The sequence below is a fragment of the Anneissia japonica genome, unplaced genomic scaffold, assembly GCF_011630105.1.
Source record: "Anneissia japonica isolate Jap-2015-1 unplaced genomic scaffold, ASM1163010v1 scaffold284975_len822289_cov185, whole genome shotgun sequence".
Classification (NCBI taxonomy): domain Eukaryota; kingdom Metazoa; phylum Echinodermata; class Crinoidea; order Comatulida; family Comatulidae; genus Anneissia; species Anneissia japonica.
In genome coordinates, this window is record NW_022699685.1 from 145,651 (window position 1) to 163,156 (window position 17,506).

Below are 17,506 nucleotides of genomic sequence, written 5' to 3' on the forward strand. Positions count from 1 at the left end.
CCCGGACACCCAAAATGACTGTAAACAAAACTAACTACGAGTAGCTTCTTTTTCCTCCCTTTTTATAAGAAAAATGTTTCCCCCTTTGATTTAACTTTTTAAACCCGTGTGCACACATTTAAAAATATTAAATGGTTGTATAATAAAATTTTTGAAAAATTCACAAGGATAAAAATAATTTAAAAATATACAATATTTCAAACGATTATTGTGATTTAAAAAAAATCATTTTGGTTTGGCATTTTGGTTGATGAAACGTATTACGTCAATTAAGAAATGAATCCCTTTGTGTTGAATACATGGAACATATCACTGCATTTTCGAGCTGTTTTCTTCGAACTAAATTTCTCTATACTACCAGTTTTTCAATTAATGAAGTTTTATTTGCAGTGGCGGACTCAGAAAATCGAAATAGAGGGGGTCCATGGCCAGCCAGACTTTCACAGATGGGGAATGTAGACCACCTCAGCCCAACCATGGTTAGGGATGAGGTAAGAAAATATGATTATGACATCTCTAGATGGCCGGAAATGGCACACTCAGACTTTTCGGATTATAAATTTTTTTTAATTGTATTCTTGTATCTGTGATTAGGAGGGATGGGCCAACCAGCACTGCTACAGTGATTCAGTTCACTTAGTTGGCCCTGGTCTCGAAATTTTTATATATTGGACCAAATAATGAAATGAAAAATGAATAATTTAGTATTGCAATCCGCCACTGATTTGCTATATTCATAAGTTTCTTCCAATCCTTTTTACAGGCCTACATCAATAATGCAATATATATATAATTTTTTATTTACGATATCTAGATTTTTTAAATTTATACAATCATTAATTTAAGAACATCTTATCTTCAATAGATAAAGAAAAAATATTTAAATATGTAAATTATGATAGTATGTAAAAGTCTCCCATGTCTACGAAAGCAAGACTATTTAGACAGTTTGACTTAAAAATCATTTGCATTCAATTTGGTGGTGATTATCCTCTTAGAAATAATGACAGGACGTTGTTCTTGTTATCACAATAAGTACCGGTAACAAAGGCTTGCATGTACTTGTCGGTACTTCTATAGATGTTAAATGATTGATTGTTGATTGATTGGAATTCGGAAAAACTGCCCTGATGGTAATTGACTGATTGAACAAGACATTTATAAATATATTTAGAGAGTAAATTTTGTGCTATTTTTATTTTCTTTAACTTAGTTTTTATTTGAACACCAACACATGAGCTTTTATTATAATTATTTTTGCTATACCCTTTAACTATTATCAAATACTATAGACTCATATTAAATAAACAATAGATTCAATACACTTCAAAACAAACAAGCAATACTCGACTGGGTACGGTGACAATTTTTATATCTTAAAACTGTAAAAATAATAATTTACTAATAAAGTTTTAAATATGAGACATGCAATCTAATTAATATAGCAGCATTTCATTCCATTAGAATTATATAAAATGTTTTTAATTACAAGCCGCCGTATATTAATCCTACTGTTTATCATTCATTTCTCCTAGTAGGATGAAGAATACCGACGTCAATAATAATAACCAGTAGCGGATCAAGAAGTTGTTTCTAGAAAGCCCCAAAATGGAGCGTTCCACTTAGCCCGCCCCTGTTGCTAAGGTATCACAAATCGACAGCGTAAACGTGCGTTTAATGTGGGACATGCGCGTATTCCTGATTATTGAATACCACGTTTTGATTGATCAATTGGACATTTTGAGTGACACTCTGGAAAGAACTGTAGATATAGTCGCAAATTCTGAACATGTGGACATTCATCTGATCCACATGTTTTAGAATTCTTGATTCGCCCCTGAATGGTGGTCATGCAATGAACAACGAATGATGCCGTGGCGTAACGACTATGGGCTGGGGGGGGGGTGTGTGGTTGGGATGCGAAGCCCCAGGGTCCCCAGTCTAAATGGAAATTGAAAGTACGGTAGTTGATTCTATGGTTTATAGTCATACAATATAATTGTATTCTTTAAAGATATTCTTTTCAGGCTCAATATTCATGTTTATGTTAGCGAACACTTTACAGAAATTCATGGGTCCCAACACGTTTTCTTCCCCCCAGGCCCCGACTCAACGTTACACCACTGGTATGATATGTAAGATGAATGAAGAATGAAATAATTAAGGTGAAAATGATGTTCTTTATAATTTCATTCGCCAGACGATTACATATTGGAACTGCAATATTGTAATACATGCAGGATAGGTTGCGATTGTTGAAGACGCCATCCAACTTACAGATTCGAGTCTTGTTCAGCTTCTTGAGCAATCACTTGTGACCTAGAAGAAACCAATTATTTTTATTTCACGTAGGCCTAGCCATAAGGGTACGGAGCTACATAGCCATAATACATTGCTGTAATCAACGACATTTTGCTGACAGACGGTCATAATTTGAAATTATCAATACAATGTGTACAGTATAGGCCAACAATACTAACGTAATTACAGTTCGCCCCTTTAATTCGGAACCACCCTTTAGGCATAAAAATTTATGGTGGTCTCGGGGTTTGGTCACCAAGTAGAGGGTTCTTCGTGCTAAGATATTAAAGATTTCTATTTGATTTTTGAAAATGGTCTCGAATTAAAGGGGTCTCAGAACAAGAGGGTCTCAAATTGGAGGGTACATTGCATAAAATAGCAAACTAAACATACATTTTTGGGCGAAAGCAATTTCCATCTCTCTACCGATTATCAGCTCATATATATATATATAGTAAATCTCCCGAATAAATATTACTTAAATTAACAGTAATTATCCCCATTAGATGTCGTTTATCTGGAATCTGGTAAAAATAGCAACATTAATGTTCTATTGTCCGATTTTAAGTTCATTTGCTAATGTTTCCTCATTTGTTTTTCTTTCATCAACGTATTACTACCGTAGTTGTGAAAGCGACTATTATAGCCGCCTGAACTCTCGTGTCGATTTTCAGTTTCGGCGACTTTTAATAGTAGGCCTAAATTGAAATTGATATCTATGTGAAACATCTGGGTTAGAAAATATACATAGCAATAAAAACATATAGGCTTAATAACAATAAAAAAATAACACAAAAAAAATAACACAATGTCAACAACAACAGCAGCAACAACAACAACAACAATAGTAATAATAATAGTAAAAGCATTGGGACAAGGGTTTTGAAACGCTTTTGATAGCAGCGAAAATCTATCAAAAATTATAATTATTAAATTAATAGGCCTCCAGTATTAACAATATTCCTAAATATTATTATAAAATAATATAAAACGCCAAAACATTGGTGTTTATGACTCTTCAAAAAAGATTGAGCTGACAATGTTGAAGAAAAATAAATTGTATCAAAAACTACTAGAATGTAGAATAATTTTTGCTTACATAATAGACGAAACAGCATAAACAAACAAAAAATAGTTACTGATAGTTCAAACAAGCAGTGATGTCACACGTCTGGTGGTAACAGTTATTAACTGCAATCCATTAGAAATCGCAAACGTGATTTTGATTGGTTAAGAAGGATCATGCAAAATGAAAAATGCACTATCATTGTTACTAGAAATGCGGTTTTAAACACTTATCAAATTTGTAAAAGTGGACGTGGACAAAGTTGACGGCCATTGCGCTTTTCCCATTTATTTACTTCTTAAATATTACTGGTCTCAGTCCATCGCCAAGGCACATCGTAAGGTTATCACTATGCTAATATATTATTACAAACGTTCGATATAAAATCATTTCCAGTAACACCAAATAAAATATACAATTTGACATCTTGTGTTGTCGTGTTTTTATAGATATATAAGACAGGAACAACATTATAATGTGCCTAGGAGATTACAATTTCCCACTTTCAATCAACAAAAAGGTAATCGCACTCGTCCAATGGTATAAGAGAGAAATATAATAATAGATATTCAAAATACAAAAAAGCAGACATGCAAGGAAGAAAGTCTAAGTTTAAGTGCAGCTTGGTGTAAGCAAGAATCCAGTAAAAGTTATGAATATGAACTTGAAATAAACATATGCCTAATAAATTACATATTATATTCAATGAAGTGGCGTAACAGGATGTGTACATTAGCCATGTACTTGCTATAATGTCCAGTGGGCGTGTTCGCAAAAATGAGGCTATGCACTTCATCACAGCAAATTTGAGAGGTATGGATGAAGAGAAGAGTTTTCATGTACACGTTATAATGTCCAGTAGATGTGTTTGCATAAATGAGGCTTGCACTCCATCGCAGCAAATTTGAGAAGTATGAATGAAGAGAAGAGTTTTCTAATACACGATTCACACGGGAACATGGGAGAAAATGTTTCATGCACCCTCTATTAAAAAAACAATTAGCACGCGTCTACTGCTACATTACTTACATGTGAATGCGCACCCATATAAGAATAGCATGCAAGAATATCTGACATAAAATATTTTATACAGTGAATTGAGTATACAGTCAAAATACAGTACAGTATTTTCTTGTCCACACTGTGTTCACAAGATTCTTGTAAACTGTTGTGCCAAGATAATATTTTACTTAAAGATTAACATAATAATTGAAACTCAAATAATAACGTACGGAAAAAAATATAGGCAAGGCTCATTTGATTTTAATACATGTACAACTTTATCAGCATACACTTCATTGAAAGCGATTGTTTGTGTTAAGGCTACTAAACTTGAAGAAAATGGAGTTTGAAATAGCAGTAATGTTCTATACACAAGAATATGTTCTTGCTTGAAAATGAATAAGCATCGAATATATACAAAAATCATAAAAACATTAACCGAATAGAACTAATAATTGTAGGATCATTAGACTCAACAAGAAAAATCGTGTTTGGAAGTAAACCACCAAGCTACTACACTATAGCTCAATCATAAGGCAATTAGGCTTTTCTATGCCCCTGAAATCACTTAGTCATAGTTACCTTCAGAGTTGGCCAAGTGTCAATATAACATTTTTCTTTTGGTGATCTTTTGTTGCTGTTTTGTTGTCATTTTTATTGTCAGTTCAAAAGTTAATTCTAATGGCTGGAAATAAAAACAATTTTGGTTTATTCATTAACAAATTTGGAATTGCATCAGTTCAATTTTAAAGAAATGATGCAATACCAAATTTCGTTAATGAATAAACTAAAATTGTTCTATTTCCGGCCATTCTAATGGAATTTTTCTTTCACAAAAAATAGTGTTAGTTCCCTTTGCTCTGGTAGGGAAGGGAAATAAAACATTTGGTTTCAATTTTTATTTGGTTTTAATTTTGGCTTTATTTTTGGTTTTAAAGATTTTATCATGGACAATTCATGATCCTACGAATTAATCAATTCAAAACAGTTGTAGTTTCTATGTGGTTTTTATACCAGTGATACAGTATGGGGAATGTATAGTTGGTTTTAAATTAGTTTAAGTGAAATAGGGAATTTTTAATTGCTTTTTCTAAAATGATGCATAAATGATCGATTAAATACCTTGATTGCCAATTATTGTATTTACCATCCAGCGGGACTTTCCCACTAAGAACAAGGAAAGAATTGTGCATGTGTTTATTACATCATGACCAGTTTAATGTTAAAAACAAATGTAATCACATAATTCGAATACTGACAGATTTATAAATGTTATTAACATATTACAAAATGTTCAGCATATCTACAAAACTAATTATCCATATGTTTAACAAGTTGGATATTATAAGATTCAGTAGATCTGATTTTACTTTAGATTATAAAACTATACCTAATTCACTCTTCAATTTCAGGACTCGTTGACAAGCAAATTAAAAAATAAAATTATAAATATATAGTTTCAACTATATTATAAACAATATATACATATAAATAGCTTTCACAATATTATACAAAAGCATATACACATGGTAGTAGCCACAGTATATTTCACGCTAAAATGCAATCCAACATGTGGCCCCGAGTCATTAAGTAGAGAACCAGATTGGGGCTTCAACGGAAGAGCCAATGAGATAATTTGTGGTTTTACGTATTTTGGTTCAAGGGTTTTTAGTGCCAGAAATACAAAATAGAATACAGTATCATACGTCAGCAGGAAGAGGATTTTATAATAGATGATTAACAGGGAACAGGCATGGATCCAAGGCATGGCAAAAGGGAACAGCTCTTTCCCACTGTTCCCAAATTTCATGATCCTTACACCTACAAAATTTTAAATAGCCAATAAAAAAAAAAAAAAAAAAAAATTCAGAAAGTGGACAAAAATGCCTACCATGTGCTCTGCCTGCTTTCTGAAATCCAGGGTCCACCAATGCTCATACAAAAACCATCTAGTAATCATTATTCTTAATTTGTTACAGTATTTGGATGCATTAAAAATTTAAAAAATTAAATTAAATAATTAATTAGCTCTGATACACGCACCAAGACAACCTCAGTAGATTTTATGTATTGTTAGCAGAAAGCAGTTACAACTACAAATTAACCTCATGTTCTCATATTCTAAAAACATGTAAAATGAATCCTGCTGAGCCATGGGGCTCACTGAACTGGGGCTATCGCCAGTGGGAAGCGGATGAGAGTGTGACGCTAGTCCACCACAGCTTACTCCCAGCAATTTGTTGGTACCAAATGATATAGCTCAGAAAACTGCAGAAAAGTAGACAAAATGCCTTGCTCAAGGACACAAGCAAAATGCAGAGAAGGATTGAAATCCCAATCTTGGGGAACCAATCAATTTCCTGCGCCAAACCGCTTAAAAAAAATATATATGTGAATAAATAAATAAAATCTACAATCATTGTATAGAGTACTGTATGAGTGGGTAATTCTAAAAGTAGGTAAAAAGTTGCTTTCCCTTTTTTTTAAAAATATATTTTTATAGAGGGTAACTCTTCTAGCATATCCTAGAATGACGGCTAATATTCAGGGGCCCCTTAAAATAAATGAACGTGATGCTTTCATCAGTGAAGTCTCATTTTGAGGCTGAGGGAGTGGAGTTGTTTCTGTCGTGAGAAAAAGTCCTGCTGTCACATGAATTAAACCCAGGACCCTGGGGTTAGAAGGCCAGCATCTTAAACACTAAGCTATTCAACTCTACTCAATGCATTCAACCGGACGCCATTTTCTCCACTGACAAACCATTGATCCGAATTTCTAACATAATTATTAAGATGTTTTATCTTAGTTTTTCTTTGTAAATTTTAATTGATGATTAAAATGTGCGTTTGATAACTAATATAGTGCGAACTTTTCTATTTTTAGTACATTTTGATGGTAAATTATTAGGTTTTAATATGCCTATTCCAGAAAGCCTACTCCAAACCATTAAGATTATGGTTTGTTTGTTTTTTTAATATTTATTGCACTCCAATATCAACATATAATATAAAAAAAATGGCAACAATAACATGATTCAGTGAACAGAATAAAGAGAAAGAAATGCAGAGGATAGCTCTATAAGCTCTGAGGCTTTTTTTCGTAGAGTTTCCCAACAAAAATGACAGAAACAAGAATAAAAAAACAGCAAACAATTGCACAGTCAAACATAATTTAGCAAACCTAAATCACATTAACTAAAGCAAACACCCACAAAAATATACTACACATTTCGCACCCACAAACTCATATCACACCCAGGTACACATCCAGAACATCATACCACAAAATACAATCTTTTATATTTCTTTTATATTACAAAACTTGATATCATATGCTCATCTACAAAATACTTTTTTGAAAATTACTAGCCAACACACATATATTTAATTTTTTTTACTCTATTTCATATTCTATTCTACTTTACTCTATTTATTATACATACACCAAAGTGTAAAACCGAAAGGTCCACTGATTAATCTGAGATAAGATAGTATAATACATACTCCAAGTATCGAAATGCACGCCATCGTGTTGGGATTCAATATTTAACATTAATTATGTCATCATCAAAAAGTGTAAAAACTGTGGTATCATGGTTTATCTGCATTTGCTAACAAAATACATAATATTGTGCTGGTTATTTTTCGTGACTTTTTGAGCATGCAACATGTCATATCACAACAGTATCTGGCAAGTAAAAACACAAGGGGCACACGAATCTAAACACACTCAATCTGAAGAGGTTGCTTGGTACATGCACCAGACTCACATCAAGCAATGGTATGTCTAGCCAACACACATATACAGTAGCAATGTACATAATAATTGCACAGGACTCAATGTATAGATGCACATGCATATAAATACCTTGGAATCCTTCGAAATTTGTTGCTTATTAAACACCCAATAGTTGGAAAAATTGCATAAAATATTTTGCATCAAAAATTGTGGCCCACATGAAAAACACTATTGGGCAAGATATGTATCAATAGCATGGTATCCAATATAAAAGTACAAAAATATATACTAATGAAATTTGGGAGTTGGTCAAATTACATCAGGGTTTAGAGTGTGTACTAGACATACCGTTGGCCACATTAACGCATGCAGTTAGCTAGAGAACAGTCTCCTTCTCTAGATAGGGTGGGGGTCGATACCTTCGAACTTTACCCTTGTCACCTGGCCTCATCAGTTCTTTATTCTGTTGAAGAAAGTTGTCATCACGTCAAAGAAACATTAACACATTTTGATGAGAATTAATGAAAATGAGGCAATATTTGAGGCATCCCATCCCACTTGTAGTTAGTACTGTAGTTGATTCTAGTAAAATTATCCAGTTTCAAAGTTTAAAATGTAGAGAATATGGATTTTCAGCTGTGTATGCTGGTTTAGGGATGGCATGCCACATTTATATTCCCCCAGCAATAACAACAAAAAAAAAAAAAACAATTTTGTGCGGTTATTCTGAGGCAAAACAACGTAATTTGAAATTTTAACTTTTCGTGAAAAATAGGTGAAGTTTGCATGTTTGCAACTTAACAAACAAAATTTTGTACCCTTCTGACATTTAAAGTTATTATCTTAAAGATAAGTGGTGCTACCTCTGAAACGACTTATTATTGAGAGCTGGAATTTTCACAAGATATTCCCGGAGTGTTTAACATACTCCCAAATACGAATCTCAAAATTGCTATATTGTTTTGCTTCGGGACGGCCGCAGAGGCCCACAAATATATAATGCATTGAACCATAATTAACAATAACATGAAAGGTAACAAATTAAACTGAAATAACAACTACCACTAAAGAAATTTAATCAAAACAAACATTGGCCAAAACAAAAAAGCATTCCAGTGTCAGTCATTTTAAAGGAATTTTGTCCTTGGCCTCTTAGCTGGGTATTTACATAATATGAGAATAACAATAAGAACAAAGAGATTATTTTCATTTGACTTTATGTTAAGTTATAAAAAGTATGGACTCTACATGGGCAACCATATGGCATACAGTAGTTCAAAATAATTTGGAAATTCCATGTAACTATAGAAACCATTTTAAACTAGTGGAAAAACCCACATTACTGATCTGATGATCGATTAGGCAAAAAAAAAAAAAATTCTTGACCACGTTTTGAGGAAATACAAAAAATGGGAAGGTAAGGTAACAAGGTATAGAAATAGTCTGGCCTATATACATAAATGCAATGAGGTTTTAAAATTAATGAAAACCACTCAGATAATATATTATGATTTACTGATTTTGATGGTTATTATTGATCGATTGATTATTTAAATTATATTTTAAAAGTCTAGTTGTTTATTTATTCACAATTAGTCTGGTAGAGAGAAGGGGTTCCCCTGCACCCCCATTTTTTTTAACTAACATTAATCCTCAAAGTGTCTCATGAACGAATTTTGATGTTCCCATTGAAAAAAATGTCCCATGGGGTTGTTTGGTAGGCATTTTGGTCGTCAAGTCTTGGGTTTTCAACTAACTAAAAATCACATAAAATCAAACGAACCTCTAAAAGTATAGAGTAAGCAGTGTTTTATGTTCTCAATAAAAATTATAGACTTTGCAATACATTTAGCAACCATACTGGTATTGGCTGCCATATTAGCAGCCATCTTGGATTTTCAATGAATATCATTAATTTGTATAATTTATTAACTAAAAAGAATATAAAATCAACTGAACCTCTAAATGTATATAGTAAGCAGTGTTTTATGTTCTCAATACATTTGGCAGCCATCTTGGATTTTCAATGAATATCATTAATATGTATAATTTATTAATTAAAAATAATATAAAATCAAGTGAACCTCTAAATGTATATAGTAAGCAGTGTTTTATGTTCTTAATACAAAGAAACTTCGCAATACATTTGGCGGCCATATTGGCGGCCGTTTTGGATTTTCAGTGAAAATTTATTATCTGTGTAACGTTTGACCTATATATCATACAAAAAAATATATAATTTTTTCAGAGTAACGTTGGCATTGGGAATTGACTGAGTGAGAGTACAGTACACTACACTCTCCCCCAAGTAACATTGAACTACAAATTAAAATGGTCTTGGGCCTTAACTATTGGGGAGGATCACCGCAATAGGGGTTTCTCAGCAGGTAGGACTATTTGACCTTTGTCAACCAGTTCACTCATTCTGGGATTTTCGACCACCCTTGGGGTTTTGGAGAGTGTGGAACTTTGCGTTGGCAAAGGCTCATGGTGTGTTACCATAATATGTGCATTGGGCTGCTTCTCATGAACTTCCCTTGGGGTATACAAATCATGTACATCAGGGACAGGAGCACTAGCCAACAGATGGTCGGCACGACAATAACATAGGGATCCCGCAACACGCACCAAATAGGTGAGAGGACCCAACCCTCTTAATTACACATCCCTTTACTTGCTTTTAAATTAACCCAGCTCGATTGTTTTAAACTTCAACATGTTGACCCACATCAAATTTTCTCAAGTGCTCTACCTTACTGGAAGTAACCACTTGTTTCTTATGACTCGAAGCCTAGTGTTTAATAACCTTATTCCGGGAACATGCCTAAACAACATCATAAGGGGATTACCCTCTCACAGTTTGCGGTGTAACTCCATATGACAACAGGAAGTTAGAAAAGATAATTATAGTCTGAGAGGATCATTTCCGGCCATTTTAGTGCTATAATTATACATTTTCTTACCTCAGCTCCAACCATGGTGTGGCTAAGGTGGTAGGCCCTCCATCTGTGGAAGTCCCTCCCTGCCCCCTCCCTAAAACTGCAACACTGCAAATCTCCCAGAAATGATAAAGAGGGACAATCTGAACAAAATTATGACAAATATTCATGGTATTCATGGTACAAGAGGTAAAAGCCAGGTAAAAGTCCAGCAACCAAGATCGAATGCTCCACCACCAACCCCATGGGACATTTGTTTTAATGGAAACATGAAATTCGTTCATGAGACACTTTGAGGATTACAAAAATATTAGTTAAAAAAATATATCATGAAGGTGCCTGGGAACACCCTGTTCCTACTAGACTAAGTTATCTACCACCAGAGTGACTAGTCAGTATTCTTGGTGCACTAGAGAACAATTTAACCTATATATTTGAACTACAAACTTTGGAGTCTGCAATTTACATAATAAACCACTGTGTTATATTGTCTAAAATATAATGGGTAGGCCTATCTGATGACAGTAAATTAGATTGTAGTTCGCCCTTTACAGTAATTCAAGACCACCTTTGAGGACTGAAAATTTGGGGCAGTATCAGGGTTCAGTCTCTACTTAGAGGATTAGCTTAGTGAATAGATTGAAGATTGTTATTTGGTTCTTAGAAAAAGTGGTCTTAAGGGTTCTAGGAACTGGAGTCTTGGATAGAAGGATGCACTCTATGCAGAGTGATGAAGTATGATTGAAGTACACCTTACAGTATGTAAATGGGTACTACATATAATAAGTTAGGATTGAAACTTACAGTTGGATTGAACCAGTCATTATCTTCACTAATTTCTTTTTCACGTTTTTTATCCTGCAAAGATGAGATATACGATTATAAATAATACATACTCATATATATGCTAAATAACATTTAAAGACTTAAAACAATAAGCCAGTCAACATATGAAATTGGTTTACAGAAAGATAATATCAAACAAAAGTATTTATAAACAGCAGAGTATTTTAACAAAAGAGAAGCTGATATAATAAGCGAAACATTGACCAAAATGAAAATTGCAACTTACTACATAGTGAACAAGGCAGCTACATGGAATCCAAATGATCAGAGAGATAATAATTGTTGCTCCTACGATGTTGTCCTTTATTATTCGACCTGTGGAGTCACAACAAAACATATGGATATTACACAGACTGGCCAGAACCTTTGGATTGAAAGTACCTTATGCACTGTGTCTATCAAATTTTATGTGACAAACTTGTGTCCATATATGGGAATGATGATACACCTAAATATGTGCCTATCACAGCCAGAGCATATTTTTAAGCATACTATCAAACTTGAGAAAAATATCTGCGATGGCACCATCACACTGCACTAGTGTGGACAAAACTTTAAAGTCCTGTCCACACTATCAAATTGTATTTGACAAAAACATGTGAAATGGGTTCACCATGACTATATATAGTGATACAACAGTTTTTTGTCACATAAAATTTGATAAGTGGACAAATCTTTAAAGCCCTGTCCACACAATCAAATTGTATTTGACAAAAACATGTGACATGGATTCACCATGACTATATATGGTCATACAACAGTTTTCTGTCAAATAAAATTTGATAAGTGGACAAATCTTTAAAGCCCTGTCCACACAATCAAATTGTATTTGACAAAAACATGTGACATGGATTCACCATGACTATATATGGTCATACAACAGTTTTCTGTCAAATAAAATTTGATAGAGTGGACAAGGTTTTAAAGCCCTGTCCACACAATCAAATTGTATTTGACAAAAACATGTGACATGGGTTCACCATGACTATATATAGTCATACAACGTTTTTTGTCACATAAAATTTGATAAGTGGACAAATCTTTAAAGCCCTGCTGTCCACACAATCAAATTGTATTTGACAAAAACATGTGACATGGGTTCACCATGACTATATATAGTCATACAACGTTTTTTGTCACATAAAATTTGATAAGTGAACAAATCTTTAAAGCCCTGCTGTCCACACAATCAAATTGTATTTGACAAAAACATGTGACATGGGTTCACAATGACTATATATAGTCATACAACGTTTTTTGTCACATAAAATTTGATAAGTGGACAAATCTTTAAAGCCCTGTCCACACTATCAAATTGTATTTGATAAAAACATGTGACATGGGTTCACAATGACTATATATAGTCATACAACGTTTTTTGTCACATAAAATTTGATAAGTGGACAAATCTTTAAAGCCCTGCTGTCCACACAATCAAATTGTATTTGACAAAAACATGTGACATGGGTTCACCATGACTATATATAGTCATACAACGTTTTTTGTCACATAAAATTTGATAAGTGGACAAATCTTTAAAGCCCTGTCCACACAATCAAATTGTATTTAACAAAAACTTGTGACACGGGTTCACCATGACTATATATAGTCATACAACGTTTTTTGTCACATAAAATTTGATAAGTGGACAAATCTTTAAAGCCCTGCTGTCCACACAATCAAATTGTATTTGACAAAAACATGTGACATGGGTTCACCATGACTATATATAGTCATACAACGTTTTTTGTCACATAAAATTTGATAAGTGGACAAATCTTTAAAGCCCTGCTGTCCACACAATCAAATTGTATTTGACAAAAACATGTGAAATGGGTTCACAATGACTATATATAGTCATACAACGTTTTTTGTCACATAAAATTTGATAAGTGGACAAATCTTTAAAGCCCTGTCCACACAATCAAATTGTATTTGACAAAAACATGTGACATGGGTTCACCATGACTACATATACAACAGTTTTTTGTTAATACATAAAATTTGATAGTGTGGAGAAGGCTTTAAGGCCCTGTCACTTCCAAATGTATTTTTGACAACGCTGATGACTCACCTAGTTTACTAATTGTGATTCCTTCAAAAATATCGAAGAATCTTTCTATAAAATCTTGAGCTTGAGTTTCACATTTTCCCTAAAATAAGCAACATCCAAATTGAGCATATAGTAAATTGTAGATAACAACACAACCATTTTTTATAATAACTTTCACTAATGAGCACTAGATCATTTGCATAATACGAAAAACAAAAATATAGAAATTATTTGTGATGAACAGGAAAGAACTCAGAGTTGACCCTTAATGATGATGATAATAATAATAATAATAATAATAAGTGGGATTTGTAAAGTGCATAATACATTATAGGTCTCTATGCACTACAAATTTGCAAATTAAAGTAAACTAAAAAAGATGAGTCTTAAGACGATTCTTAAAGATCTCAACAGAAGGAGACTCACAAACAAAAATAGGAAAACTATTCCACACCTTGGGAGCAGCAACGGAGAATGGCCTTTCCCCATACATTTTTGTACGACATGGAAGGACGAACAATGTAGATGAACTAGATGTGGATCTGAGAGCTCTAGTAGAACAAGTGGTGGAGCGAAGTTTAATCAGATTGGATATGTATGAGGGTGATTTATTATTTAATGATTTATATGTGAAAAGCAACAATCTAAATGAGATGCGTTACTTAACAGGTAACCAGTGCAGGCGATGAAGAGCAGGTGTTATTTATATGCTCAAACCTAAAAACTCCTGACACGAGACGTGCAGCCATATTCAAGAGAAGTTGCAGTTCCTTATATGCCTTTGAGGAAGACCATGGAGTACAACATTGCAATAGTCCAGCCGAGATGTAATTAAGGCATGGACAATCTTGATGGCTGCTTCATGAGTTAAAAACCTTCAAATGGTTTTGATGTTGCGTATATGATAAGATACTGCTTTACTGGTGTGACGTGAACTTTAAAGATCACCTCAAATTTTGTATTGGCTTTGCCCATCAATCACTGAAGCCCTTGATCCATAATTTTACATTCACATACTGTAATGGCTTTGATGAGCCACTCTTTCATCCCCACCTGCTGTATTTATAATTAGAATTAAACTGGTACTGGTATTTATAATGCTCCTTTTCCATAAGTATAATTCTTTTCCCTGGTCATTGGGCAGACATGTTTTAAGTGTTGCTGCTGGTAACCAGTGCAGGAGCAGGCAACCCTCCCACTCCCCGCCCCCTTTCTGCCCGGGTACCCATTTAAACTCCTGGGTGGAGAGAAGCAATGTAGATAAAGTACCTCAAGGACACAAGCGAAATGCACAGTGAGGGATTAAAACCCAGATTTCAAGGTTGGCAATCCAAACTGTTCCTGCTGCGCCAAACTGCTGACCAAAAACCAATGAAAGTCAGTTAAAATAAGTCACAAGAACGATGAAGAATACCTTTTTACAAACTCCATGGTTACAAGGCCTACCATCAGGAACACGCTGTGGCTGTTTTAATGTAGAGTTGATATATATAGTACAATCATCAGCTTCAGTCCTTTTACAGCACCAATAACAAGACTCTGTAGCTGTTGATTACAACACACACAATGATAGATTAAATTATATCAAACATATTCTGTTCTGTCTCAACAGCAGGCCCGTAGCCAGGTTCTTCCAAGCAGGTGGCGGGGTTCTCTGGATGTGGGGTCCAGGCCTTGGTGGGGTCAGCAAAACCCCTGAAGCCAGAGGATTTTTGTGTTTTATGGGTCTAAATAATGATATAAAAGAAGTTATGTTTGAAAATGTCTGCAGCAAACATTCCGCCTGTGGGTCTGCAGTACATTAGTTGGGTTTGAGGACTCATTCAATAAATTCAAATGGGGGGGGGGGGAGATTTTTGCCAACAAACATGTTATGTAAATGTTATCTTTGGATGTAGGCCTATGCTCCCAGAAAAAGCAAGTAGATAGAAGCTGAAAAAACAACCAAAAACAGAATTTACTTACAATCAGAACATATACAGGACACCAGACCATTAACTTCACAGAAAGGCATACATACTCCATTCATACATCGTCCACTATGGAAACATAATTATAAATGTATTATAATAATAATATAAAAATAATTTACATTTATATAGCGCATATTGAGCAGTGCCTCTATGCCCTTTACATCAAATTATAAAATAAAAAAAACATGATGACTTAACAAAAATAAAGGCGTGGTGGCAAAACAGCGTTAGGTCTCAAAGGGTCAACCATCCGTCTCTGCCCTGGTGTGATCTCAGTCCTCTAACTAGGTGGCGCTAACAAAGGAGCAGGTTTCACATTTGCCCTGCCACAGATGACCGGGTGCTCAGAGTCTGTGACCAAGATAGTGGCCTCAAAAGAAAGAGCATACTTCCCCATTGTTAAAAAAAGGAGATAAATTATTAAACAATTAGTAGTGACTTAAATGTGTACAAATTGTGCTTCTTTTATAATTAGTGAAATATTGTTCCAATTGTGGGGCGATGATAAGGAAAAGGAACTGCTACCGTAAGTGATTGTAGATGTTTTATGAACTTATTACTACTATTAATTGCAATAAAAGAAAGAAAGGGATGGTAGAGAAATTGAGAGATGAGGATGAGAATGGTTGAAATTTTGAAATGTCGTAGAGAATGGGGAATAGATTTAGGGAAGATAAGGGGGGATATTTTTTCATTTTCTTTTCTGGTTCTATTATCAAATTCATTGCAAAATAAATTGACTTAGGAGAAGATTAACATACAAATATAAAAAATACTGATTTCACAAATTTCATAAAAAAAATTACACCTGATTGAGAAAAAGAGTGGGAAATAGAACGATGTATTGACCAATGCAGTGCTTAAGAGAATTCAAATCCCTCTCCACCAATAAAAAGCATTTCTCTTTTTCTCACTTCTTTTTAAGATGTATTGTCCCTTAAAAATAACAAAAAATTCAGAAATTAACTTCCTCATTTTGCAGTAACATACAAATTAATAACTTGAGCATAGAAATCATTGAATTAAAAAATATGTAACCTGACTTTTAAATGGACAATTATAATAAAAATAATAAAAAACTTCTAGTTTTATTTATTATAGGTAAACATTTTTTAAATACACTAATTTCTATGTTGATAGTGTTGATGTTACTTAAAAATGGGCAAGTTAATTTCAAAAATGACTTTTATAATTTTTTTGGTATTTTGCATGGACAATACATCTTTAAGACACAACAGTAAACCAATATTTCTACTTGTTCATCAATGTCCATCACACAATTACTTTTCTATGCAAGGGGAACCATCCTGTTTAAATTCAGCTCTTGGACAATTCGCATGTTGTCCAGTACAGAACGCTGCTTTCTTGCAACCAGTGTCAGAGTACTCAGTTTCTCGACAAGCTTTCGTTGGTGGTGCAAATCTACAGCCTTCGCAGCAAGGAGAGTTTTTATCGCTGTGGTTTTAAAAGAAAGACAAATAATGAAACATTTAATATTAACACATTTATCGTCTAGATAAACAATAAAAATGTTACACCCTAGCACAGATTTTTATACACATTTTAACATATTCATCAACAAGCATAC

At 33.8% G+C, this 17,506-nt stretch overlaps 1 protein-coding gene across 7 annotated transcripts in view; it reads right to left on the reverse strand.

The window, feature by feature from the left end:
* LOC117103049 (ADAM 17-like protease) overlaps positions 1 to 17,506 on the reverse strand; it is a 34,266-nt gene that overhangs the window by 2,947 nt on the left and 13,813 nt on the right. The window contains exons 15-24 of one of the 7 annotated variants that reach the window (XM_033243517.1): positions 17,203 to 17,373; positions 15,911 to 15,984; positions 15,360 to 15,490; positions 13,967 to 14,045; positions 12,119 to 12,207; positions 11,851 to 11,904; positions 8,527 to 8,570; positions 5,492 to 5,536; positions 4,397 to 4,437; positions 2,278 to 2,319 (exon numbers count right to left, since the gene is read on the reverse strand). In XM_033243517.1, coding sequence (XP_033099408.1) covers positions 2,309 to 2,319; positions 4,397 to 4,437; positions 5,492 to 5,536; positions 8,527 to 8,570; positions 11,851 to 11,904; positions 12,119 to 12,207; positions 13,967 to 14,045; positions 15,360 to 15,490; positions 15,911 to 15,984; positions 17,203 to 17,373 — 739 coding nt within the window. In that variant the 3' untranslated portion in view covers positions 2,278 to 2,308. Of the gene's footprint in view, positions 1 to 1,355; positions 2,320 to 4,396; positions 4,438 to 5,491; positions 5,537 to 8,455; positions 8,571 to 11,850; positions 11,905 to 12,118; positions 12,208 to 13,966; positions 14,046 to 15,359; positions 15,491 to 15,910; positions 15,985 to 17,202; positions 17,374 to 17,506 lie in introns of those variants that run through there. The other 6 variants (XM_033243518.1, XM_033243515.1, XR_004444517.1 and 3 more) reach the window with 6 other exon arrangements.